The sequence below is a fragment of the Lonchura striata genome, chromosome Z (assembly GCF_050655825.1).
Source record: "Lonchura striata isolate lonStrDom1 chromosome Z, ASM5065582v1, whole genome shotgun sequence".
In the NCBI taxonomy this organism is placed as follows: domain Eukaryota; kingdom Metazoa; phylum Chordata; class Aves; order Passeriformes; family Estrildidae; genus Lonchura; species Lonchura striata.
In genome coordinates, this window is record NC_140740.1 from 48,434,582 (window position 1) to 48,462,481 (window position 27,900).

The 27,900-nt window shown below is 39.3% G+C and overlaps 1 protein-coding gene across 2 annotated transcripts in view; it reads right to left on the bottom strand.

Annotated features, from left to right (window-relative positions):
• The window catches only part of MTMR12 (myotubularin related protein 12), a 33,688-nt gene extending 6,771 nt beyond the window's left edge, over positions 1 to 26,917 (bottom strand). Inside the window, exons 1-11 of one of the 2 annotated variants that reach the window (XM_021554569.4) lie at positions 26,749 to 26,917; positions 18,332 to 18,386; positions 17,024 to 17,163; positions 15,212 to 15,284; positions 13,940 to 14,070; positions 13,244 to 13,337; positions 10,695 to 10,818; positions 9,510 to 9,585; positions 6,409 to 6,515; positions 4,136 to 4,260; positions 1,533 to 1,611 (exon numbers count right to left, since the gene is read on the bottom strand). In XM_021554569.4, coding sequence (XP_021410244.4) covers positions 1,533 to 1,611; positions 4,136 to 4,260; positions 6,409 to 6,515; positions 9,510 to 9,585; positions 10,695 to 10,818; positions 13,244 to 13,337; positions 13,940 to 14,070; positions 15,212 to 15,284; positions 17,024 to 17,163; positions 18,332 to 18,386; positions 26,749 to 26,808 — 1,064 coding nt within the window. In that variant the 5' untranslated portion in view covers positions 26,809 to 26,917. Of the gene's footprint in view, positions 1 to 1,532; positions 1,612 to 4,135; positions 4,261 to 6,408; positions 6,516 to 9,509; positions 9,586 to 10,694; positions 10,819 to 13,243; positions 13,338 to 13,939; positions 14,071 to 15,211; positions 15,285 to 17,023; positions 17,164 to 18,331; positions 18,387 to 21,214; positions 26,218 to 26,748 lie in introns of those variants that run through there. The other variant, XM_085568086.1, reaches the window with a different exon arrangement.
• Positions 26,918 to 27,900: the final 983 nt, after the last annotated feature.

A 27,900-nucleotide genomic window follows, 5' to 3' on the forward strand; every position in this document is an offset into this window, starting at 1 on the left:
CTTATATTAGTTTCCCCTAGACAGGGTTAGAATGGCATACTGGAAATGTCACTAGTTCTTTAAAACACACAAAACCCATGCTCAGTTTGTGTAAATGAAGAACTGCTTAGCTTCAATGGCTACATTTTATTTGGCCATTAACCATGCATTTTCAGTTGCTATGATACAGTACTTTATTCCGGATCAACAGCTGCCATCACACACTGAAGTATTGCAATTGCAAAGAACCAGATCTTTATCCTGTAGAGTCAACATCACCACATTTATGTTCTAACATCTTACATTCTGCATTTCTTCCAAAATCTGCTTTTAAGAGGGAAAGGGAATAAAAACTCAGACAAAAGTAATGCAGAGAACATTATTATACGAGGATGACTGAGTGGAATTACAGATCACATAAAACCAGATGCAACACTGTTGGTTTCTAGACTAAATTTTCATAAAGATAGTTATTCTTAGCAAAAGCCTGCACACAAATTAGGATTCTTACATTATCTTAGGTCACTAATAGAAGCTGACAATTTAAAAGTGTGGAGTTGTCAGATTCTTCTTTGTTCTATCATCTAGAACATGTGACAAGGCGTTCCTACTAACTACGAGAGCCAAGAACAGGCTGGTCCAGGAACCAACTGGACCCAAGTATGGAAGTGACCAGTCTCAAAACAACTTAAGGATAGGGACCCAGCCTGGCTTTTACTTTAAACTACCTGTGATCTTGGTTATGTCAATGAATTTCTCAACAGAGAACCTTCAATAAACACACACATTTAAATTCTGGATTAATGAGTTAATTGGTAACTATCAATATTTATTGATGTTATTAAGACCAGAAGGGACTGGAGCTGACTTCAGAAGCACCACATGGTAATTAGTTGATCAGAGAATAAACTGACAGACAAAAGAGCTAGCACAAAGTAACACTGAAAACAAAACTCCTCAACATTCCACTACAACAAGCCTAAAGTTAGCCAACACCATTCCAACAGTTACTCACTGTGGACTGCTGAAAGAAGAAAAGAGAACTTAAGGAACAATCAGCATAGCAGGGGGACAAAAGAGAAGAAATGTCCTTTTATAGCTCTTTAGTGGACTAACATCTTTAACACTGCACTTCACCTCATCCTCAAGGACATTACAGAAGTAGAGAGTACAGAGAAAATGGCAATGCCAGTCAGAGACACAAAATAGTTTCACGCAAGAAATAAACAGGATTCTTGAGTTTGGAAAGAAGGTGACAGTGCAGGATGGAAAATACTGGATCTGTATTTTTAACTGATTCTCTGGAAGAATTGGAATTGGAATGATTTGCTACTTCTCATATTCTTTAAAATGGAAGGCTTAACAGAAGTCTGCACTGTTAAAAACACTGTCTCAAGTTGCAGAAATAAGATATATAAATGGGACCATAAGCCTGTCTTAATTTTTTTTCCTCCTGGCAGTAAAGACTTCAGTTTCAAGAAACTAGGCAGAAAACCCACTACAAAAGCAGTTACCAACAATTTGAAACACAGAAAGTTGAAGATACAGCAAACCTGATTATTTCTAGCCAGTTCGTGCTCTCCAGTAATGAAAACCATTTCACATCAGTTGCCCAGAAGTCTGTACTGTTATCTGCAAAAAGAAGAGAAAAACAAAAAATTGGTTTCTGCACACATACACAGTCATAATTAACAGTCATCCATTGAATTACCCTTCAGTTATTAACAGTTACAAAGCAATCAATACTAAAGAGTCAGCAAATATCAATCACTATTGCAGTTGATACTTTCTAACTAAATAAGGAAGTGAAGTAGTCCTACAAAAACAAGCACCATAGCTTTTTAGAAAAAGTAAGTTGAAGGTTCATGGCAATCAAACCAGGTGAATATATCGGTTGACAAAATAGAAAAGGAATAAAAAAGTTTACTTGGAGATGATGATCTACATAAAGCTTAATCTAAAGACACTGGATTTTGAAAATCATTACCATCAGAGCCAGAGACATCAATGGGTTTTAGAAGTAGGTTATAAAAACTTATGGAATGTAAGACTACCTGAAAAATGTTTTGAACAGTTTTTGCTGCAACTAAAAATGGCATTAAAATACATTAACAGGGAGGCCAAGTTCATACCACAAAGCCATTAAACTCCTATGAATTTCACTAGTATTTTTGTAGGTTTTTTCAAATGCCACTTAAGTGTCCATTGCTTTTATTTCTATCAAAGCCAATCAACAAATATTGGAAAGCTTTCACAAGCTGATACAGTCAATTGAAACAAGAATAGATTACATTTCCTGCATGAGACAAACCTTGAAGCACAAGGCCTACAAAGATTCCATTAGTGAGAAACCAGATACACTTAATTCCCTCCTCTCCCATCCTTTCCATGACAGCTTCAGCTCCACATGTTTCTGTGTAACTGCCCACCTTCCACTGCCTCTCCAAGCACTTCCAGTGTTCAATTTCAGCACATTCACACACTTCTGTGTCTGCTGCATCTTTCACCTATGCCTCAAGTGCACAGGCATATATGTGTTTTATTCCTGTAGCTGTGCTGCCTCCATGCCTCTGCACCTCACCCTGTTCATTACACAGTTTAAACTCCTCTCCCAGTTTCTTTCATCCTGGTCATAGAAACTAGTTCTCCACAGAAGTACTGGAATGCATCTTCAAAGTTCTGTTCCATTAGAAAGTTTTCACCAAATCCCACCACCCTCACAGTAAAGAATTTTTTCCTAATACCTGATCTAAAGCTGTTCATTTTCCCTTGTCCTGTCATTTCACTCTCTAAAGTTCCTCTCTAGTTCTCCTGTAGCACTTATAGGAACTGGAAGGTTTCATAAGGTCTCCCTGGAGCCTTCTCCAGGCTGAACAGTCCTAATTCTGTCAACCTTTCCTCATAGGAGAGATCCTCCATCACTCTGCTCATCTTGGTGGCCTCCTCTGGGCTGACTCCATTGGGTCCCTGTCCCTCCTGTGCTGGGAGCCCAGGGCTGGATGCAGTGCTCCAGGTGTGTCTCAGCAGAGCAGAGCAGAGGGGCAGAATCCCCTCCCTCCCCTGCTGCCCACGGGGCTCTGGATGCAGCCCAGGACACGTTTGGCTCCCTGGGCTGTGAGTGCCATGGCCAGGACAAGTTGCCTGTACCATATTAACTAGGCACATTCAGGACAAAAGTAATGGTTAATGTGTTCAGACTTTAAAACATGGTAATAAAGTCATAAATTTCTGTAAGATCTTAGTATTTCTGCAAAAGGTTATGTGAATGTTTTTCTCAGACTGAAAGTGCATAGTGCTGTACTCAGTGACGTACAGTCTACTAATAAACCTTATTTTAAAAACAGCAAGAACAAACACTTACTAGATGGCAGTTTCAACTCACTCCCTTTTGCATTAATATAAGACAATGATACAATTACATCATTGAAATACACAGTATTTCACATCACTCATTTAATGACTTAAATTCAAGCTTAGGCTTTTTTCCCTACAAAGGTGAGTTACTAGAAATCACATAAAAAGGTAATTATTTTTAGATCTTAAGATTCACTGTGGATTTGACAGTGTATTCTAGACAAAATTCTCACAGTGAAACTCAAATACTTCATATTAGAAGTGGAGTGGAGCTTTTTTCATCTCAAGAGGTGAGGTTGAAGTGTTTCATTGCAAAGTCTTAGAAAAAAGAAGTCTGAAAGCCTATATCATACTTTCACATGGATCCCATTTGATTGCTTTCTAAAGGATAGAATTTAAGCAGCTTCATATGTTTTGAGATGTGACTAGTATGTAACAAAACCTAGGGCAAAAGTTAATTAGCAGTCTCTACTCTTGACAGAGCCCAAAGGCTAAAAGTTTGGCCACAAAAGACTAAAAATCTTCCCCACAAACTTCATTCCAGTTAAGTGTTACCCAACTAACACTTAAGACTCCACTCCTTCAAAAGCAGTTTTCAGATACTGTGACAGCTTAGCAAGAGGTAGTTAAAACAAAGAACTACAAACCTCCATTCACATCCCAGATATAAACACAGTCTTCAGTTACATATTTTAAAACCTGCTTTTAGCCACCCTCAAAATCAAGACAGCAATCAAGAAAATTACTGCACTCAGGAGTCACAGCACATTATTGTTATGCTTTGCTTTAAAGTCTGACTTACCTATCAAAAACAGCTGTTTAAACCTTGTGTATGCAGTCTGGATATCTTGCAGAGATGGAAGGCTGCTTGACAAGTCATCCATCTTCAGGAGCTCATAGGGAGGTTTGCTAATTGTTTTATAGATTCTAAATCAAACCATCAAGAGATTAAAACCTTCTGCTTCACAAGTCAAAAAATCAACTATTATCACTGAAGACAAAGTTAATAGGCATGATTTGTCAAAGAGCTGTAATACCAGAAGACAGACACTCTGGAAATCTAGCAACCTCCATGCATTTCTAAGTAATGTCTGGAAGCTTGCCTACAGGCTTATAACAAGCTTTGATGCTTTTAACCATGACACCAATAAAATTATACGATGCCTATTTGTGCAGCTATGAATATTACAAACACTACTTGATTTTTACTACTGTTTCTTTAGTATTTTCTTCACTAGACACACCAAAATCACTTTACTAGGAGGCTGCTAGAGCTATATCCTGAAAGAAGAGATGGATAGAAAACACCCAAAACTCCCAGCAGAAGTTTACAAATTCTCTTGACTTTTGCCAAGCAGATTCTGATACCTAGCTGCTAGGTCTTCTAATGAAACACACAAATAAAGGAAATTATTTGGATTCAAACAAGAAAATGTATCTTGCACTTCCCTACATATATACAGATTTTTTTCCCTTGAAGGAGAGGAAAAAATACCAGGCCAGATGATGCTTTAGCTTGGACCCAGAGCATTCCCTCTCATTCAGGTTCCAGAGCTCAGACGAATATCAATGTAGCAACTACATCTGCTGTCACACTGGCCTCTTTATTATCAAGACCTGAGAAAAGTTGCTCTAGCTCATACTCCAGAAGTGAAGTCTTGTGAGCAGTTTTCCAGGCAGGACAGAGTGCTTTGCTTCCTGCAGGCTGTAGCACAGAAACCTGCTTTAGGTGAGAACTACAGGAATCCACATCAGAAACACACGTTACCAGACCTACTGGAAGATGTATCAGATCAGAAAAGTGAGGGAAAGCAATTGCTGGCCAAATACAATACTTCTTCCAAATGACACAGCAAATAACTTATGCTGCGAGATGAGGCTCTGAACAGCTTTTTTAAAAGGATAAACTGTTAATTGTAAAGATCTGCTCTGTGCCTGAGTTCAGACTATTGCTATAATGGCACTTGAACACACCCTGATGGCCAATTTGTAGATATATTTCAGACTCCAGTGATTAAACACCAGTACTGCACAGCAAAGAAAACCAGCAATACTGCCCCAAGTTCAAATGGCCATAGAGAAGGGATCAAGATATCAGAGGATACCTTGTTACAGATTACAGTTAATTTTACTTACTTCACGAAATAGCATTAAAGACAGTTCTAAGTCATATAATCTTTCCCATTTCAGGGTAGAAATATTAGAGAACCTGCAGGAAGGGCCACAACTCTTTCCTATGCAAGTATAATTAATTTTACAAACAAAAGCAGTTTTAAGAGCCCAATCAAGCTGTTTTCTGTTTTTTCTGTGTGATTAACAGGTCTCCATCTATGAGGAACAAGGAGCCAATGTTTAATGTACAGATTGTACATATGAATCTGATCTAACAGACTGTTGAGAGAGAAGTTCTGTCTAGGACAAAAAACAGTTCAAAAAAAAAAAAAAGCCAAAATTAAAGGGCCAAAAGTCATTGCCATTACAGTCAGACAGCTGTGCTTCTTCCCTTAAGTTAAACTTGTCATTTTTCAAACTGCTGAACTAATTCTGTTTACTACCCCCTCTGAAAAAGTGTTGTCTGCCTTCATATCTGAAAGCTGCAGTAGTGAATTGTTTAGGCTGCCTCAGATATTTTAGGACACCTTATCTCAAGTTATTTAAGAACATGAACCTAGCTCCTCTCAGAAGGTGGCAGAGTCTTAAAAAACTCAGTTTGCAAATGCATGTTTAGTGATGGAGTCTACATTTCTCTTACTTGCAAAGCAATTAAGTCATTAAACCCTACAGGCTTTGCTGCTGCTTCACCTAAAACACACCACAGTTAATACAGATTCCTCAGAAATATATGTGTATGCATATCCACAGAAAAACCCTTTGGTGAAGTTCCAACCCTGCCATTGGGTCAAGTGACCAATGCCATTGGGTCAAGGGCTTAAAACATTCCACCACAGCAAACTACTTTCAGATACAGAACTTGTTTCCTGATGTATGAAAGCTTAAAAGACATAGCATATATGGAAAAAGAGAAGCAAGGTCCATACCAAGCAAAGTGTTGTGGACAGAATAGCTATTACTGACCCATCCAAGAAGGCTTTTTGCATTTGTGAAGTGCTGTCATCCTGTTCTTTGGGAAATGCAGACATTTTGAGAAGAGCAGCACCGTTATGGCAAGACCAACACCAAATCTGCAGAAAGACATTAATCAGATGAGAAAAGTAAGTAAATTGTCCTATACAAGGTATTTGCTCAAATGATGGCATGATTTCAAAATTTCTCAGTGCTTTTGCTCCATTGAACTTTAGTGTATTTAATAGAAGCAAACATCAACAGAAGCAAACTCCTATACCTGCACCAAAAATACATGCCTGAGTACACTATGTTACCACTTGCAAGTTTTAAGTTAGACTTTACACAGGCACCAGGAAATACAGAATGACAGATTATGCCAAAACATTACTTTCTAACTCCCCTCACAGATAAAAAAAAAATATCAAAAAGTCTATGGCCAAATTATGTCAGAATATATGCCACAGCAAGATATAACTTGTAAGTAACTTACATATATATCATCCATCAGTTTCTCCACTACTAGATTTTTCTAATAGTTCAGACTTGAGATAACTCACAATGGATACACTGGTATTTCTCCATGTGAACTATGCATAAAGAGTAATCTAGGCATATGAAATAAAGTATTAAACACTCCACAGCTAAATCAGATTGCATGGTCACAGGTATTTCTAGTGGCAAATTCAGTCCTGAAAGCTTCTTACTTCCCTTTACACATAGTTTCCTAATTCATACTTTTTATTCCTTGAAGCTCAAGATGATCTGCAAACTTGCATTTAACCAGGGAGTAAGAATCACTTTCATCAGGAATATTACATAAATTAAATCAGGAAGTAGAAGTTCTGCTACCAATTGACAGTAAGCAAGAGATGCACCTCAGAAGGATACAGAAACCTCACAATCATCAAGAGCGGAAAAAATTACTATCTGTCCTTCCATTGCCTGCTAAAACAAATTCAACATGGTCCAGCTATCTTGACACTAGCTTCACAGAAACAGTTTGGAAATAATTAGAAGAGTTCTACAAGGCCTTGGAACAGTGGGCAGCTAGAGATGTTGTCATCTATCTGGACTTCTGCAGGGCCTTTAACATGGTTACACACATCATCCTTCTCTCAAAATTGGGGAGATAGAAATATGATGCATGGACTGTTCAGGGATGAGGAATTGGTTGAATGGTCCCATCCAGAGAGTAGTGGTCAATTTCCCAATGTCCAGATGGAGATCAGTGATGAGTGGTGTCCCTTAGGGGTCTCTACTAGGGGCAGGACTATTTAATACCTTCATCAATGACACAGCCAGTGAGATTCAAGTGCACTCTCAGCATTTCCAGACAACACCAAGCTGAGGTGGTTGGACACATCTGAAGGTCCTTCCAGAAGGACCCAGACAAGCTCAAGGAGAGGTCCATGGGAACATCATGAGGTTTAACAAGGCCAAGTGCTGGTGCTGCACCAGGGTCAGGGCAGCCCCCAGTACCAGCCCAGGCTGGGCATGAGCAGACCCAGAGCAGCCCTGCCCAGAAGGACTTGGGGGTGCTGTGGGTGAGAGGCTGCACATGGCCCGGCCATGGCACTCACAGCCCAGAGAGCCAAACGTGTCCTGGGCTGCATCCAGAGCCCCGTGGGCAGCAGGGGAGGGAGGGGATTCTGCCCCTCTGCTCTGCTCTGCTGAGACCCACCTGGAGCACTGCATCCAGCCCTGGGCTCCCAGCACGGGAGGGACAGGGACCTGCTGGAGTGAGTCCAGAGCAGAAACACAAAAATAGTCACAAGGCCAGAGAACCTCTCCTATGAGGATACACTGAAGAATTAGGGTTGCTCACTTGGGGTTTCTCAAGCTAGAAAAAGCTTTGGGGAGATTTTTTGCAGCATTTCATTACTTAAAAGGGGCTTATAAGAAAGATGAGGAAAAACTTTTTAAAAGATCTTGCTGTGATAGGACAAAGGCTAATGGTTTGAAACTAAAAGAAGGTAGATTTAGAACAACATATAGGGAAGAAAGTTTTTACAAGGAAGGTGCTGGACCACTGGATGCAAGGAAGGTGCTGGACCACTGGATGCAACAGGATGCCCACGAAGGTAGTAGATGCCGCAGAAACATTTGAGGCCAGGTTGGACAAGGTTCTGCACAACCTGATCTAGGAGAAGATGCTTTGGGTCATTCCAGAGGGGAATTAGACTAGATGCTGTTTAAATGTCCAAACTATTCTACAGTTCTGTGAACGCAGGATGGAATGAAAAATCCCAAATGCTTCTGTTTCTATATAAGAGCCAGTGTAAATGGTCTCTGACCCTCTGAGAAAAAGTCAACCACACTACTTTGACTTTTAGGCAGGACAGTACAGTACTATCTCCTCCACAGACCAATTAACTTAAAAGCACAAAATGAACATGGTTTTCCTCAGCAAATTTAATGGACACATAGCAACTAATGTAAGACCTCACAAGTGAGATTACTTTGCTCCTTGTTTCAATTTCTCTGTCTTACTGGTCCTTGAACTACAAGGCAGGAAGCCAAACTCAGCTTGCTACACGCTGCAAACCAGTATATTTAATTTCATCTTCTGTTGGACTTGCAGAACTAGTTTTTCAGTTGGGCTACCTGACTTTGTAAAAACACTGCATCATCACAGCCACAGCACTTACCAGAACCAAAGCCAGCTAACTGAAGGTGTTCAGCTACGCCTTACATGTACCATCTTCACCTCAGTATCAAACAGTATTTCAAGGCCTACGTATTGCCCCAGCCAGATGCCACTCAGCACATTCTCATGAAAAACAGGCTGATGGACAGACAAGCTAGTAATGTAAGTAGGTTGTAAGACATTAGTAAATGGGTACTGTGAACAGTAAATATATATTTTGCTGTTATGTTATGCATATGTTATATATATGCATATTTTTGCTATGTATTACACTAGTCAGTGAAGTACATAATGTATCTTCTCCTTTCAACATCAGTTTCCCTTCTGGAAATGACGAGGTATACATGTAAACTGTTAAAAAAACTTAAGTTCTGAAAACAACATGCAGTAACATCGGCAAAGTTAGTTGAAATTCTGCCATCTCAGTTAAGAGTCTTACCCTCAGCCATGCACATATACTTACAGGAATGCCTCTGCCTTCATATTTCAAGATACTCTCTTCAGAAATGCAGATGGGAACAACAAAATACAAAGGCAGCCTAAGACAACAAAGAAGAGTTTCTTGATCTCAAAAACTGAACAAAGAAAAATCTCCTAGTTCCTTTTAATGATGGTGAGTGTTCTAGCTCAAATTCTAATTATGTATTCATCTTGCTAGAATAATCTTTCCTACTAGATAATTCTATTGTCCTCAAAGCTGTCCCTTTATATTTCAGCTGGATAAGACTTTTTCCCCAACCTTGAGGTCTTAACTATTCTCATTGCAAAGGTGCAATTAATTGTAACCTCTAAGATTACCTTTGTTCTCTCATGCTCTGTTGTTTCAAAAGATACCCTTGCAGTACTAAATTACTAGTTCTGTTTCCATACCTGTTAAGATGTTCACATCCTAATTCAAGAATGTAATTTAATTTCTCAAGGATTTCCAATATCAACCAACACTATTTATGTTCAAAGTCCAAAGAAGCAATGAAAGTAAGTACTTAAAATCAATATGGGTCTCCCAAGACAGAGTTCTAGACTCTGTGTTGACTCTGAACTACTAGTTTCCAAGGCCTGTGTGATCTTTTAATATTTGACTATGGAACAGTAGAAGTATACAATGCCTTGTATATATCTTAAAGGGTTTACCATTAAATGCTACTCAGCTAAACTGGTGGCCAAGCTCAGGTAAACTTAGGTAACCTCTTAAAGGCAACACAACTTAACTTCCACCAGCACATTTTTCAGATTTACTTTAAACCAGTTACTTTTTCCCCAAAAAAAGTAACAGCCCCCTCCCAGTAGAAAAAAAAACCAGAAAATCTCCGGTGCATGTAACTTGAAATTTTACCAAAGTAAAGGATTGAGAAAGTATGACAGAAGTGTAGGTGCCAGACATATGTATTTTCTATTTTCCACTCTTAGATATACTCAAAGCTTGATTTAATCAAGGTCCTGAATAGTCTGTACCTAATGCTGGAGCTAACCCTGCTTGAATCAGGGGCTGTGCATGATCACCTCCAGTGATTACAAACAAAACTATTCCATAAATAAAAATGGAAACCAGATCCTAAAAAAAGTCCTAAAAACCGGTATAATCCCCAGCATCAAAGGTAGCACTGATTTTTACACATCCAAAGTTCACTATTTAACAGGGCAAACTTACTTTTCAGAGACTCTGTAGCCTTCATTGGTGGTCACTGCTTTGTATTTTACATTCCCTTTGGTCCGCTCCAGCTCATCACGCCAGTCCTCGAGGGTCTCAAACATCACAGTTTGGTTTCTCCCATCTGTCAGACATCAATAATATTAACTTTGCAGACTGTCAGGAACTCTAACACAAAAGCAATCCCTAGTAAACCTGTTGGCTGCCATTAAGGTAAGCAAGCAGAACCTCTTGTGTACTAAAAATCTTGAGTCAAAGACAAAATGCCTTTGTACACCACACTGCCTCTGATCTTTAACAACAGCAATATTCTGTCAGATATGGCTGTTACTAATAACTTCAGGAACAGTTTCTCCTGCAGAAACTGATCAGTTGTTACAGAACTACCATACAGCTAGTACTATCCTCACATCCAGCCTAAAATGCAGGGTACTATGCAGCAAATATAATTTCATACTACTGCAGCTGTCTGGTATGTAATCCTGTAGTTTAAATGCAGAATTAACAATCATACCAAAAATCTTTCTACAAAAATTTCAGATACTGCATTTCATTTAAGGTTCATTTTTCTTCTCATTAATAGTTTTACATTGAATAGAACATACCAGGCACTCAGAGCAGAAAATTAATTACAGCAATTCAGTCTCACATTTTCAACTTAGACTCTTCCCTGTAATTCTACTTAGCCACCTCAGAAACAGTTAAAAACAGCAGCTTGATTTAGCCTCAGATCTTGTATAATAACCATATGATTTATGGAGTAATATCAATTGTTTTAAGCACACACCCTAATTAATCACATTCTACAATATAAGCTAACACTGAAATAGCAAACAGCTGTAATTTCCATGGAAGACAAAATGGCAACTTGAAACTTTTCACTGTAAGAAGATAAGGTAGATAAAAAATTTACAGCTCAGAACAGAACTTTATTGATGAGCTCTTGGAGACAAGATTTTAAAGCTATCACTGTGAGACAAAAAAAAAATTTTGAAGTCTATTTGGCTTATCCTGTAGTAATTTTATGAAGAATGACACCAAGCCACTTACTATGGAAAACAGCTATTAGAATAGAAAAGAACTGTGGGACAGTACTTCGATGTAAAGAGAAGGCTTCTCCCAGGCTTAGTTTCTACCTGGAAAAGCTTGAAGTCTTTCTATTGTTTGCAGCTGAAACAGAACACCAGTTTCAGGTGACGCCTGCAGGAACTACCTGAGCCAGCAGTGTGCCCTTCTTTGCAGCAAACAGGCAGTGTGCTCCTGGGCTGCATTTAGCAAAGCCCTGTGAACCAGCTGAATGAAGGCACCACTGCTCTCAGCTGGAGGGCTGTGCCCCCCTCTGAAGACTCCTGAACCCGGTCCAGTGAAGGCCCTCTGTGATCATTAAAGGGCTCAAAACACCTGATATGAGGAGAGACAGAGCTGGGATCACTCAGAAAAGAGGGCTCAGCCAGGGCCAATCTCCTTGTGTATATACACAGTGGAACAGGGAGGTGGAACAGGGAGGGGCGGAACAGGGAGGAGAGTACAGAAAATGGATCCAGACTCAGTGACTTGACAAGAGGCAGTTATGCACAAGCTGAACTACAGCAAATCCCGCACTCACACAACAGCAATGTTTTTCACTACGAGGAGGGTCAAACAATGACTCACCCTCCAGAAAGGCTGTGAAGTCTCAATACCTGGAGATATTCAAAACCCAACTGGACATGACTAGATGCAGTTAACCCTACTCTGAAGAGGGGCATATGGACAAGAACAAGACTAGACTATCTTCCAGAGGCTTCTTCTAACCGCAATGATCCTGAAATCCCATGACGTATTTTGGTAAGTGTTTGAATAATACCTTATTATATACATCAAAACCTCCCTCTGTGAAAGGAACTGGTGTTGCTGGTGCACTAAGGATGAGGTTCCTAGCACTATTAAGTCTGAATTACAGAATGCAAGAAAGCACACCGACAATTTTTTGTCCAGAATTTTGCAGCCTAATGTATTATGCATCCAAGTTTGATCAAGTGGGAAGATTATGTCATAAGTCAGATATAAGAGGAAGTCAGATGTCTTGCAAACATATGCTTTTTTTGCAATTGTCTGGAAGAAGCATATTGCAAATAAGAGCAAAAGGGGAAATACTTTCTCACAGGATGCCACTGCAAATGCAGTAATTTCAGAATTAAGAGCAGGAAGTTTGGCTCACAGCACTAATACAGAAAAACCACACTGATAAAAACAAGCAAAGTATTTTCTAGATGAACCATGTGAAAACCATTTGCACATTTTAATCACAACAGGTTTTCAATCCAGGGATGCTACTCCTGCTTGGAAAATTTCTGTGCAACTTCCCAAAGGACACTAAAACTAACAATTTTGGAGACAGGAGACAATTTAGAGGTTTTTAGAACATGTACAACAACAACAAAAAAATTGATCTTTTAAGGCTACTTGCCAGCAGGATACAGTCAGGAGCTGAGCACAAACTCAACTATAGACCTCCCAGACTGCTTAACAAACTAATTATGCAACAAACAGATCAAAAAAGCATTTACCTGTGTTGTTCGGAGCAGCTGATGCATAAGAGAACAGAAACAAACGTTTAAGCAGCTTAGGAGTCTGGCTATGATGAACTATACCACTGACGATCTAAAAAAGGACCAAAAATTAACACCCAAAGACAGACCAAGTCTGTTTTTTTTTTTTCTACCAACCCCTCCATCCAGGTTTTAAACAAAACTGATGGGTTCTATCCCCAACAGCTGAAACCTGACTTTTAGGAAGGTTTCTCTGTTTTCTGCAAGACAGTGTACCTACTTTGTCTAAGTAGTATTATATATGTCCAACCTCCAGAATTACTCTTATTTAAATAAAGATACTTGACTCTTAGTTTGGAGGTCAGATTAACTTCTCAAAAAAACTAAACTTATCAGGAAAGTAACACTATATTGAAGTCTAAAACAAAATGAAATTACATGTCACAAATAGAACAGCTTTACAGCTTGTCTGAGCTGGACCTAATTTCCTGTAGCACTCCCAAGTTCCAGTTTTCTTTAAAGAGCCACTGCACCTGTCTTTTAACTGCTATGCACAATGAAATGTTTAATAAAATCAATCTTTTATTTTCTGTCTTAGCTTGAAATGATCAGAAAACATTTCTAAGTTTCAGGGTGAACTTCATCCTTCCCTCACCCTCACAACATCAAACACCAAGCTAAAAATAGAAAAGCAAATTAAGTTACTATACATACTCTTTTCACTTCCTCTTCTTTTGTGTATCTCAGGCAGAAGTTAAATACTCTGAGGTCTTTACAGTAGATAATTAACTTCTCTGGGTATTTTCTTAGCTGTCCTGTTAGAAGTTTCTTTTTCTCATCATAAACTGTAAAATTGAAAAAGGACAGTAAATATCAAAAAGTGGTACTTGTAATGTTGATAAAGTTGTCCCTGACTGACTTCAGAATTCTCAAGAAACTAATTCAAGCCCAAGTTTTCTCAAGACAAAACAAGCATCCTACAACACAGGCTGGCAAGCCTTTTCTTTTAAAACCCATCAAATTACTTCATACAAGGTAAAAGGCAAATTTGCAGCAAACCAGCTGCTCAGTGGTTGTATCTATTCACATTCTGACTGCACACCAAATTTAAAGTTTCAAGATACATAAAGAACAATTAAATAGTTTTACCCAAGGGGAAGTCCCCAGACATCTGAGATCATTCAAAGTTCCTTAAAAATATTTTTTTAACCACTAGGAAGTCCCCATGGCAAACCTCTGCTCATTTCTCTTTGAGGATGCACCATTTCACAACATTAAGTGCTGCCAGCTGGGCCACTGTACATAAAACTAAAGTGTCAAAACCATCACTGGTCTGCCCCAGTTCACTCCTTCACAAATCCACACCACCAGAGTGTGTAAACACTCTGAATACTCATAATTAGTCCAAGAACAGGATTCTCAATAAAGCCTTCCCATCGTTAAAATTATCAGCTCCGTTCTCATTTATCTTTCTTAGCAATTCTGGCACATCTCTAAGCCCCCATGCAAAGATTTAGCTGGCAATTAAAACCTCCTCTTCTATGTCCTTTAATACGGTGAAGATATCATGTATCTCATAAAACAAAGTTCTCTTAGACACACAAAAAGAATTGTTTGAGAATTTGGTACCTGTACAGCTATTGCTCAAATGAAGTGAATGTATCAATATTTATAGAAATAGTTGACACATTGGAAGATCCTTGTCTAGCAAATTTAGGGACTTTTCACAGTACACTCTCTGCTTCGAATCACTGCATTTTGCAGGAATCATTCTGTCTGTTCCAGTGGACAATTAATCAAATAAATTAAAATTAATTTGACAAGCTTGAGGGATAAGACTGGGTTCTGATATATTTCTTATCTGTCATTTCATCATTATATATAACTGCATCTGCTTTTAAAAAATGTATTGGTTTTCTAAAAAGGATGTATTTGTACAAGGAGCACCAGCACTCTAAGACCCCTAGGGGTAAAAAGCTGACTCACCTCCATATATTTGATCTACGCATTGGAGAGTTATGTCATTTTCTCCTACAATCTTATTTTTAAATTGTGGCTCCTAGAAACATGAAAAAAAATCACAAAAATGTCACACTACAGTACCACCTTCTGCCAAGTAAAGGCTTTCCATGCCCTGTTTTACTATCAGCATTACTTCTTATTCTTATTAACTGTGTAATGCAGGACACTGAAGAACAGTTATTAAAGTACAGAAAGATGCAAGTTACACATACAATATAGCTTCACTTAAGTCTCAGCCATGCTTGAAATGTAGATATGGTTTTTACTTTTCAAATAGCTTCAAAGCATACATTTCTGTTGAGAGTCACTCTTCAAATTAGAATCATTGCAGTAAACAGGAAATACAGTAGCTTCATGTAATCCAAGCCCTTTTATGACAAGTTTCCTTGCTATGAGAACCTGGCAGGAAATACTAAGTCTCTTAAAAGAAAAAGTATCCCAAGAACATACTAACATTAAAATCAGATTTATGACCGGGTAAAGTGAAAACACACACACAACCCAATTAATTTATCTACAGTGCAACCAAACTTGAAGTGATTTGGAGTTCCCTTCACTTCTACCTCTCCATTAGTAAACTTAGAAATGGCATTTTAGTGATGCCACAGTTAAACGCTATTTTCAATATTATTACCAAACAGCTGATGTACACATATCAGCAAATTATATTTTACTGTGAACAGTTAACCTTATTTGAGTTACTCTGAGGTCTGCAGTACTCTGAAGCAGGCAGCTAGCCCTGAATTTGTGTTAAAAGAAATATAGTTGACTTGGCATGTTATAAACCCAAGGTTCAAAGCCAGCAATGAAACAGAAATTAGCATGACCAAGTTTCCACAGTTCACTTGAGATTTACATCAAAAGTTTCTGCAGCTTTGTCCTAATTCCAGAAGGTCCAATAATCTGTACTTGGCTGCAGAAGCCTTAGTTTAATGTTTAAACTTTGTGATATTTAACCCCAAGAAACTTCTGACTACAATCAACACATTTCAAATCATATTATTCTCAATGTCCTTAACTGTCAAGATAACCTTAAACATGGGAGCCATTAGATTCTCTTTTCACTTCTAGCAACTAAATGAACTAAACTATTTCAATGCTTAAACTCATCAAAAGCATAGTGGCATTACCATTCTCCCCTGACAGTTCAATTTGAGCACCTAAACCAAAGGAAAAAAGATCAAAATAATTTTTAAGATTGGGAGAGTTTTTAGCTTTTTCAGTGTTTGCAAGCTCAACAGCACTAGGTTTTAAAATCTTTTCAGTAAACACTGGACTTAAAATGAAATAATTCAGAGTTTTATGGAGCCACATAATTTTTCAGAGCATTTCCACTGAGTATTAGCTTGCTCAGTCTTGTACAGCCCGAAATGGTTCTGTAGATGTAGCCCAAAGTCAAATCAGGCAGATGTCATCCACCAGCAGAGACATCTCACTTCCACAAATGCTACCAAGACAAAGAGTCAGAAATTAGTTTTAAACAAACTGTGGATTAGTTCTCAAAACAATGGGTTCTTTTAACTTAAGCTTTGACAACTCACAAAATATGAAGAGTTATAAACTATGTCTAATCTAAGTGTCCACATAAATGCTTGCACTGCCTTTGCTTAGTCATTAGAGCTTGAGGGAGGATCAAGCATATGCAGACTGATTCAAGTTATTCTGCACCCATTAGGAAATATTATACATTTATGTTTTCTACAGCTTTATATAAGGGGAAGATATGATTATTTATGCAGAGTCTGTTTAGTCATAATAGAAGACTTGTTTTCTTACATTATCATCTGAAGCAGAATCATCATCAAGGAAAGAAATCTTAAAGTTTGTGCACACGAGTTTCCCGTAAGTGCCACGATTTGACCCATCTTCTTGCACATATTTGTACACTGTGCTGGCTTCACAAAGCAGCAGTTCACCTGTAGAGAAGAAACACTGACTTGCAACATCAACTGACATTTACAACTGAATTATTTCAATTATTATCTCAATTGCAGCAATAACTTCCTGACAGTTTCTCAGAACTGTATGCCTGAAGATAGTTCATCACTGTTAAACAAAGCCACTATGAGGCAGCTCCTGGAATCAGCACATTGAGAGCCTTCCAAGTTACTAATGTTATTCCAGAATGCCTGAACTGCAGATGTTTGGGAGTTCTGTAACCACAGGTACCTGTGTCATGGCCTGCTCCAAATGGCAGAAGAATAGCAATCATTCAAGTGTGTAGTTGCAAAAAAAAAAAAAAAAAAAAAAAAAACACCAAAACAAAACAAAAAAAAACCAAAACAACAACAAGAGCTGCTTATATAGTCAATAAACAAGTTGAAAATTATTCCAATCTTCCTTACTGTTAAACTTTAAGAATGCTGAAATATTTAAATTTATTATTTCAGGTTTATTGTAGTTATTTTTTTTCATAGCTTTGACTATTTTACAGGTCCCAAGGCTATTTTGGAAGTCTCAAATACAAGTTTGCATAAATAATAGTCAATTAAGTGCTCTTGTTAGAATTCATAGGAACTGAACTTCAAATTTAAAGTAAAGCTTTAATAGAGGTGATCAAACAGACTCTTGGTCTAAAAAGTGTAGGAAATGCAACAGAAGAGTATTAGTTTATTGTGAACATTTATTTGGTCTTTCCTTATCTTATAAAATATTTTTTATACAAGTCATTTTAAATTACAAAAGAAAATATTAACAGTAAAAAAAAAATATTGGAAGGCCCAAGTAATTCACAGTAGAGACATAGCCACTAGAAGGCAAATTTCCTCTAGTTCTTGTCTTCAGCTCCAAACAAACAAAACCCACTCAACTTTAAGAAATGGGGCAAACTCAAGTGTTGACAATTCTCCACATACAGCTTACACGAGGATACTGAACTCTCTAAAAAAGCTGTTTTTACAGTTTTCAACATCCCATGCAGATAGAGATGTTAAAAACATTTCAACCTGCATGGGCTGTTAAGCCAAACCCTGTATTTTACGACTTGTGACACTGATGTCACATGAGTGGTTGCTGCAGACACGGAAGTATTATTCATTAATCATTAATTTTTATTACTTAAATCTAGTAATATACAACAGTTACCTGGTAATAAGTGAGGATTTACTTCCTTTTCTATGGGCTCCTTTATGTGTATCTCCTAAAGAGAGAAAGAATAATTATTACTTTGCAAAGATCATACCTTCAACACATGCTATAAAGAACTGCAACTTCCCATTTTAATTCCTCACATTCTGGCAAATAAAAATTAAGGAAAAAAGCCTTCTAAATGAAAGGAGTCTACATCTGCAATTTGATCTTTCCACTTAACGTCAGAAATCTATTTGCTAAGTAATTGTTTTGACATCCACAGTGTCAGTTACATGTGTCTGTGAATATACAAAAAAAGCACTGTTTGTGCAACAGACAGAAATAAAACATGACCAATATTTTTTAAGTTCTCTCAGCACACCTAAATGGATAAGCATAAACTTAGTATTACAGCACCATCTCCCAGCTCATTCATAAGCTTTTCCATATATGACTTGCTATTTTTCTAATGCACCCTTCAGTTTTTCAAGTTTCATCCATGACTCCCTGCTTCTGATTTTTTACACACATTTCAACCAAAGTATTGAAGTTACTTAAATGGCACTAACATGACTACATAGAAAGGTATTTCAGGATCTTGGAGCTAAGAGGTAAAACCTGGTGACAGATCCTTCAGTTTAGACCCAAAATGCACAAAGAAAACATATTAAATTCTCTGTGTTGCTTATTCTAGTCTTTAGGCACTGACAGATGGGCTAAACTCTCCAGCCAAAAGACTATTAAACTAGAGGGGATGCTACACCCTTCCTGCTCAGCCTGTTCAGGACTTCCTCCTCCAAGTCCAAGTCACTTTGCATGCATTGGAGTATTTCTGGAAAATCATTAGTTAACTGGAAAACCTCCCCCCTCCCCAGAGGCACAGCAGTAAGCAAGCTAAATTTGGTTTGTCACCAGCATCCAGTCACCTACTGCAATTCAAGGCAAGGAATCAAAAGAAGATATAAGCAATGATAATTTTCCTGGATTAAATACAGAGAAACAAAAGCCCCTGAGAGTATAAAAATAAACAGCCTCTGCTATTCATATAAACACTTGCACTCCATACGAAGACCTAGAACTAAGTTTGACGGCTGCACAGCAAAGCTAAAACCACCAGGAAATCACATCATGAGAACAGCAGAGATGTTCAAGATAGGCTGAAAAGAGAAAAAGGTTATAAAATGGAAGTAGTAGTGGTGTGAACAAAGAAATCTATAACTACAGCTGATAGCTAATAGAGGAAACAAATCCCAGTTTGCTGTCTTTGTCTTCTAAGTGTGGATGCTGTAGAACTAATATTTAATCAAAGTTCAGGCTTATCAAATAAAAAGTTAGCTAAAGTGCTATATGACTTAAGCTGAATATTTCTGCATTTAGAGGAGAAATATACACACCTTTTCTTCTCCCAGCATTGTCTCTTTGAAACAGATTTTTGGAATTCACTTAAGTTAACAAAATGAATTAAGCATTCATATTCTAGCTTGTAGAGTTATGTGTTGAGTTTTAACTTTTTTCTTAAGAAGCCTCTGCCAAGGTACAAAAGGGCATAAAAGAATGCAAATTACTGAAGCTTCTTGCATAAAGAACAGTAACAAAAAGGACCAAAAATACGAAGAAGCCAGATAAAGAAGCCCCTCTGTCTTCAAGCTTATCAAAACTGATAGATGTACTCAGATAAGCACCAAAGGACCGAAAGCACATGCACAAAGGAGAGAAGTTCAAAAGTTCAACCATGAGGAAGACCGTGATCTTCAGCCTCAGGACCACCAAAAGACCCCCATGCGACCACCACAGCAAACCACGTGTGCCCACAAGGGCATGGACCTATTCAGCATGAGGGGCGAGGGCAGGCGGGGCCAGGGGTTGAATATGCAGGACAGTTGTGTAATGTCCTGCATATGGAACACCTTTGGGAATAAAGGTTTGGGTCAGACTGAGGCTCAGGGCACAAGTCTCAGAGAGCGATCTCACTTGTGTTGCCACTGACAATACATACCCACTTCAGAACTACCCCAAGCTGTGGAGTCTATTTATTTATTCCATGTATCACTTTATCTTCACCAATGGTAACTTTTAAGCTAAACTTTAGGTTTACAAGTGCCTTTAACAGCTTTGCCCTATACAATCACTCTGTGTCCAACTACATGCAACACTGCTCAAAAAACTACATGCCAACAATCACTTCTACGGAACAGTAAAACAGTTATACCAGCCATGTGCTTTTCCAGCACCCCTAACTGGGAGATGCCAGAAAGAATATAATAACTACTGTTCTGCACATACACTGTTTGTAATTATTGTCATGAGTACCAGTTTATGCTAGTGTTGACAGAACTGAACTGAAGAAAAAAAATCTGACCCCAAAGAAGTTCTTTGAGCATACATTCATTTGTTAAAATGCAATGAAGCTTTTATAATGCGTTTCAACTGCAAATCTTGAAGAAGTGGCTACAAGTTTTTTGTTACAAGTTAAAATTGGTTATCTTCTGACAGAATTAGAAGTTTAATCAAATTACATCACAGCAAATTAGAGATCACAAACATTGCAAAATCCAGTTTCACTTTCTTGAAAAACGCCTACAGACACTGAAGTGCTTATGATAGGCAGAATTCAAATAACATTCAACAGACTCCAAGAGTTAAGCCTCCAGAAGAGTTCTATTTAAAATTCAACATTTACGTTTCCACAGTAAATTCATAAACATTAATTAAAGGTGGTTTTGATACATATAGATAGATAGAGCTAGACCTCAAGCCACAAGTGCTGCTGAAGAATCCAAGCTGCTGCATTCATTTTCCTACCGAGGGTATGAAAATACATTAGATTTTACTACTGTCACATTTTGCATTTGCTGTTTTCAGTGAGAAGGTAAAGATCTGCAAGAAAAATTAACTCACCATGAGTCAGTTCAAGTTGTGTAGGAACATATATGTAAATTCAGCTGGCATCTCCACTTTGTTTCAACTTTATTTTTATAACAAATATAAGTTTTTGGGCAACACAGATCTTAGCACAAACTGAAGAGCCTGCTTCATTCCATTATGCTCAACTGCCCCTTTAATCAGTCACATGTTCACATTTACCCACCCACTCCTTTATCCCTGGGTTTGTCTGACAACACGGTGAGGTAATTTGATTTGTAAAATCAGCTGGGAAGTACGTACTTGTCCTACATTTAGTTTTATTGTTAATGCCTATTGTTAGAAGAACTGGCTCATCAACAGGTCAGATGAGCACATAAACAAAAGAAAGGGAAGCAGTAGAAATCTGCTCCCTTTCTGCAAGCTACTGAATACATCTGGACCTCAGAAGTCTTCACCCTCTGACCATTTGTTGAAGCTAAGCATGCAAGTCCATATGTGACTACTGAAAGCCATGCAAACCTCTAGATAGAGCTTTTCATCTGTAGTTCTCCTGTTCTGAATGCCCCAAGCAGCATTCTGTCACTTCTTACTTAAGATAAAACATGGGAAGCCCTACTACCAGCCACAGTTAAAAGCAGTCACCCACAAGACACCATACAAATGAGGAAAATTAACTTTGTTACTGTAATTTCTGAGGCAAAAAACTCAATTCTGCTGAAGATTTTAGAAACTTCTAAGAGATGCTTCTCACCTGTGCACTTACCTTGTGCTATATTCCTTCTTCCAGGCTCATAATCAATTTTAACAGTAGAGAGCACCAAATCATGCCAAAACTTCAAGCTGACATGTCACACCAAATTAATTAATAACACATCCTCTTTCTTCTTGCTAACAGAAAACCAAAAACTGTTTTCTTTAAGAAGAGTTCTCTTCTTGTTTTTTTACCCGAATATAAGGAACAACTGCACAGTTTGCAATACCCAGGGACTACAGTCAGCTCTCTCCCAAAAAATATATTTAAAGGGGTTAAAGAATTTTCTTAAGCCGGTCTGGGGAGACAAGTCTTCCCCAATTGCTGAAGGATTGAGTGAGGCAACAAAATTTAGGGCAACAAGGTCAAGTAGGAATTATGGTATATTAACAGGTTCTTAACAGTTGGAGCAGGTAAGGAATCCCAAATGACTTCTGCTTTTTGTCATACAGTGTCAGTCACCACAACTGAAAACAATTCCTTTCAATCCACAGGGGGGGTAAACAACTGTGTACTGGAAATAAGTAAAGAGGAAAAACATTCCCTACATGCCAGAATACAGACCTTGTTAAGAAAATCTGTTTAGGTTTTTTTAATATCATTATTGAAATACAGATATGTGCCTACTGATCTTGGATGCTCCCCGCATCCCCAGCAAAGACACCATGCATAGTCTGCTGCTTCAAACTGTAAACTCTGAACCTACCATACCCCACATTAACGCTGACACTGATCCATAGCTGGACATTTGTGCTACAGGTAATTCCAACAAAGAAAAACAAGACTTACTAAACATGCTGAGAAAATATGTTTGAAAGATTTAAATAATGAAGGAACAAGTGATCAGGCTTGAAGGGTACTGTCTAAAACAGCTGACAGCTTTCAAAGCTAACAGCAAACAGTGCTGCAAGAATACTGAAAATTCTGATCTTTTTATATAGTTTTCCACAAGTAAGTTCTGCACAGGGAAGATCTACATCCTGGTGAAGTTTGCTATGAGCATCTGTTTTTTTCATATTTACTTCACTAAAAAGAGGGGTGAAATAAAGATAAATATATACTTAAGAAAGCTATCAGCTGTAAAAGTCAAATTGTGTACCAAAAGACTTGCACATCAGTTGTGGTGCTCCAACAAGTGAATACAGGGATTCTGAGTAAAATAAACTTTTGTGGAACAGTTCCACTGGAATTCCACGCAAAAGAGGAAACACCCGTGCAAATGCCGAGTATCGACTTTGCATCCAGAAACAAACCACATGACATACCTGGTATTTTCTGAAGGACTCTTTGTCGGTCAGACAAGCCTAATCCCATGTTGCACACCATACAACCCACAGCATACGCTTACTACACTTTAATAACATTGCTGAGAATAATCTCTAACTGCTTGTTTTCCTTCCTTTCACAGCTCCCTTATCCAGAAGTCTGTTAGATCATAGCACGTGTTTTCCCCATCCGTTTACTCTCTTATCCTTTCCTCTTTCCTCACATTGTCCAGTCCATCTGCTCTGACATTGACGCCTGGTTTCCCCCATATCACCCCAGCTGTCCACCAACTCCTATTCCTTATTCCCCCCTTCAACTCCACCACCCCAGTTTTGGAGGAGGGAAGTATGTTTTTAAGACCGATCACTACAGAACACAAAGTATCAAGCCAGGATTTCCAAGCAAGAAATATTCACAGTGTTTATGAGTGCAGGGTCTGAGAAACAGCACATGAGGCATCAAAGTTACCCTCAGCAGTTTGTGGTGTACCCCAGATTTCAGAGATAAGCAGCATGCAGCAGAACAACCTCTTCCATACTTTAAAAGCTAACACAAGAAAAACATCCCATAAGAATGAATATGAAGGCTTTAGCTTTGAAGAATGCATGCAAAAATACCATTTTACATCAAATTTTAAATCTAATTTTTTATGCAAATTAAGATTTTAAGGAAAATACGATCTAGCTTGTTTCACATGTAAATAACTTCAGTTTTCAAAGTCTGAAAGAGTCAGAAATCATGAAGTAATTCACTGGTCCTTGTTTCACTGTCTCCACAGACACATATTCTAAGTCTGTGATCTGAAATGTCAAAATATTGACTTTATACCCTAGTATTCACCCCACTTCCTGCAGGGTAGCCAAGTCTGTCCTGAGGGGAAGTGTGTCATTAATATCAACATCCTACGGTCTCACTCTCAACAGACCACTGATTGATTTGCAGTTCCATACAGCAGAGCCTAGCTAGGTTATTATTTAGTCAGATGTTAAAAACGCTGCTTTTCCAGACATTCTGGGGTTTCACAGCAAAACCTAGTTCTGTTTCTTTAATAAGCAGCATTTTCTTTTCACTCCTTGCTTCCATGTGGTCATATATTAATACAGATAGAGTTCCTGTTTCATTTCATAGTCAAATTAGCACACACAGCAGCTTAAAGCCAACTTCATTTTATTTTTCAGAGTATTGCTGAATGTGTCCCTGAGGTATCAGAAAATGGACTAAACAAGGTGGGGCTAAACCCAAAACTAATATCAAAATACAATACCAAAAACTCAGCTCTGCCTGCAAATTTCCCTGCTGCAGGGTTTCCCTAACCTGGAAGCAGCAGTTTAAGGCCTTAAAACAGCTTCCCAAGTGAACCAGGACAAGACCACAGAGCTGGAGGCTGCAACTAAGGGAGGGCTACAGCTAACACGACTCTATTGCTCTGTACTGCATAGTGGGTGATTGGAAATCTTGCCTCAGCCTGGAAGTACATACAGATTCAAGGCAAGGCTCTGCAAATTAATGGAGAAATCCACCACTAACTCCAATCCTACACAGTTGAAATCTCAAGCTCATCAAGCCCCTGAACTGCTGTTTCCCACCTTCTGACATGGCCTGCCAGAGGAAGCATCATACCTGTTTCCAGTACATCTTCCCTGAGCATCTGGAACTTAAAATACCTTGATGAAAGCTCCCAGTTGACCCAACTATATTCCAAGTAAAAGAAAACAGAATTTCCACTGTTTCAGCTGTTTAGTTCCTTTTAAAACTCGACTACATGGAAGTTAACTTGTACAGGAAACCTGAGTTCAGGAAGTTGTTTTTCCTGGGTCCACACAGCTCTGTGAGAGAGGTTCACTTCTGCTTCCTTTAGGATATTTAATCAACATGCTTTTTCTAGACAACAAAATAGCCTCACAGGTTTCATCATACACCTATAATTTTATTTTAAATTCTCACAAAAGTGACTAAAGTCTTCAATTTCCTGTGTAACCATTAAGGCAGTCATATGTTGTCAACAGCAGAGTCAAACTTGCTTTACTTGCTAATCACATCAGACCTCAGCTTCACTGTGTCTTTGAAGGTACAAAAGGGACATCCATTCTATGGCAGAAGTCACATCTATAATACAAAGTTCCTGCTGCAAGAGTGCATGAAATTCTTAAATGTAAGTGAAACATGGAGAGGCTTAAAAGCAGCAAGAACATGAAAGATTTAATGACAGCAATGTCTACTGAATCAGGATATTTCATAAAGAGCTCATCTTCCAGTGTTACATACCTTAGTTACTCTTCCTGCAGCCATCAGGATCATATTTGAAACATTACATCACTACACTTAAAATCAAATTGAAGTACTCTTTACTATTTGGGATCTTGCTGCACAGTGTATATATTTACTTGTGCTCTTTTCAATCAGCCATTTTTTCTAGCAAGCTTTAGCCATACACCACACTCATTTAAATGGTGAAATGTCTTCCAGTAAGTCAAACAGGTGAAGTTGCTCGTTTCACAAAATCCAGTTCCTGGTATATTTGTATGAGGTACTTTCCAAAGGTGAAAAAGTGACCTTAGACATGGATATATTTGCTGACTGCAGAAATATTTGTACCTATCACTTCCATCTGTTTTTGCATGGAAATACGAGATAAAACTTACAAAGTAAACTGATGAAACTACAAGCCATCAGGACTGAACAACATATAAAAACCAGATTTGCTATCACAAACGAAGGACCTAAGTTTTAAATACCACAGCTGATTTTGGCCATAACAACTCTGATTGTTCCTTCAGATCCAGTGTAAAATAAAACCGTCAGATTCACCAAGGTCCTATCAGTGACACACTCTGCACTAACTAACAAGATCGACAAAAAAATCTCTCCCTTAAGAAGCTCTCAAGAGAATTAACAATTAAGAAGAATCAGTTTGACACAGATTACAAAGAACTAGGAGAGGGAAATTCCCAACACTTACGGCTCATATTAATCAAATGTTTTTCCTAGAAAACAGCTGTTTACCAGGAATAAGAATGATGGAATACAGAAAAACAATACTGACCTAATACCAAGCGCTAACAAGATGACCTCAGTAAACTGAGTCTAAGATCACTTCGATCAAGCTGTCAACAATAAGTTCAAACAAGTAAGTGAAAGACAACAGGCAGAACAATACCAAAGATACACACAGAAATGCACACACTGCCAAGAATTCAACACCGAGCTGTTAAGGAAGGATACCCAGGGCTTTCCACTGGCGGAACCGAGAGCAAGGAGCCCACCGAGAAGAACGTGAAGCGATGCTCTCCAGGGACAATAAGAACAGGTTCGGAAAGTCCCACCTTACGGGCCGAACAAGCGCAGCCCGACACCTGGCCACGGCTTAGAGAAACAAGTGGGCTGACCGGCCAGCTCTGTTTTTTAGCTCTCCCCCACGCCGCTGCCGCTCGGGGCAGGCGGAGCCCCGCAGCGCCCGCGGCAGCCCCGGCCCCGCTCCCCCGCCCCGCAGCGCGCCCCGCGCCCCGGCCCGGAGCCGCGGCTGCCCGGCCCCGCCCGCCCGGCCCCGCACCTCCGGGCTGATGTAGGACACGAAGGACGGCTTGGCCGCCCGGGCCCCGCCGCCCAACATGGCCCCGGCCCGTGGCGGCGGCGCTCCCCAGCGCTCGTCCCGAGCGGGGAGGCAGCGGAAGGAGCGATCCCGCGGAAGGAGCGGCGCCGAGCCGCATCACGGAGCCGGCGCCGCCCAGGCCCGCCCCCGGCCGCGCCATTTCTGCGGCAGCGCCGCCTCACGGGGCGCCCCGGGGCTCTGCCGGGCCGGCCGCGGCCCCGCGCCGTGTCGGCGTAGCCGCCGGCCTTTGCTGCGCAGCTCGGGGACCTCCCGCTCCCGGCCTGCTCCTTGATCAAGCCGTCACGTCCACAGAGTCATAAAATCGCGGAATGGTTTGGGTTGTAAAAGACCTTAAAGCTCATCTGGACCCACCCCCCTGCCGGGGGTAGGGACACCTTCCACCGGGATGCTCCAAGCCCCATCCAGCCTTGAGCACTGCCAGGAATGCGGCATCTACAGCTTCCCTGGGCAACCTGTGCCACTGCTTCACCCCCCTCACAATAAAGACTTTATTCCCAACATCGCATCTAAGCTCCGTTTAATTAATCTGTTGCACTACTTCTCACTCAGCTGCTAAACGCCTGTGTTGTATCTGTAAACACCCAGAAGACAGCTCAGCATTAAAGAAATTCTAAACAAGGCATCGAGATGCAAAGTGTTACTTTTGACAGGAGAAGGGCAAGAAAAATGTCATAAAACATGCTTTCTATCAAATAATCCTCAAAACCCTCTAAAATGTGACTGCTGATACACTTCGAGGAGTGCTCTGCCCAATGCTTATTTAATGTGTTACAGCCACAGCCTCCCTGGAATGTCGTCTTTGAACACTAATCAGAGCTGTAAATGCACACCAGGTTTAACTGGTATGTAGGTTACTTTTAAAAGCTTAATTTTTATATGGATACAGAACAATGCAAATATTGTAGATGGCCTGTGGCAATGCAGCAAGACTACCCAGCAATTCAAATGGCGAATGGTAACCCAGGTGATAATTTGTGCAGAGTAGATTTTATGGAAATATTTTCACAAAAAACCCCCATACTTTACAAACTTCAGTAGGCATAGAATGTAAATATTAACAGCTCCTTCAAATATTAGTGATAAGCACTTTTC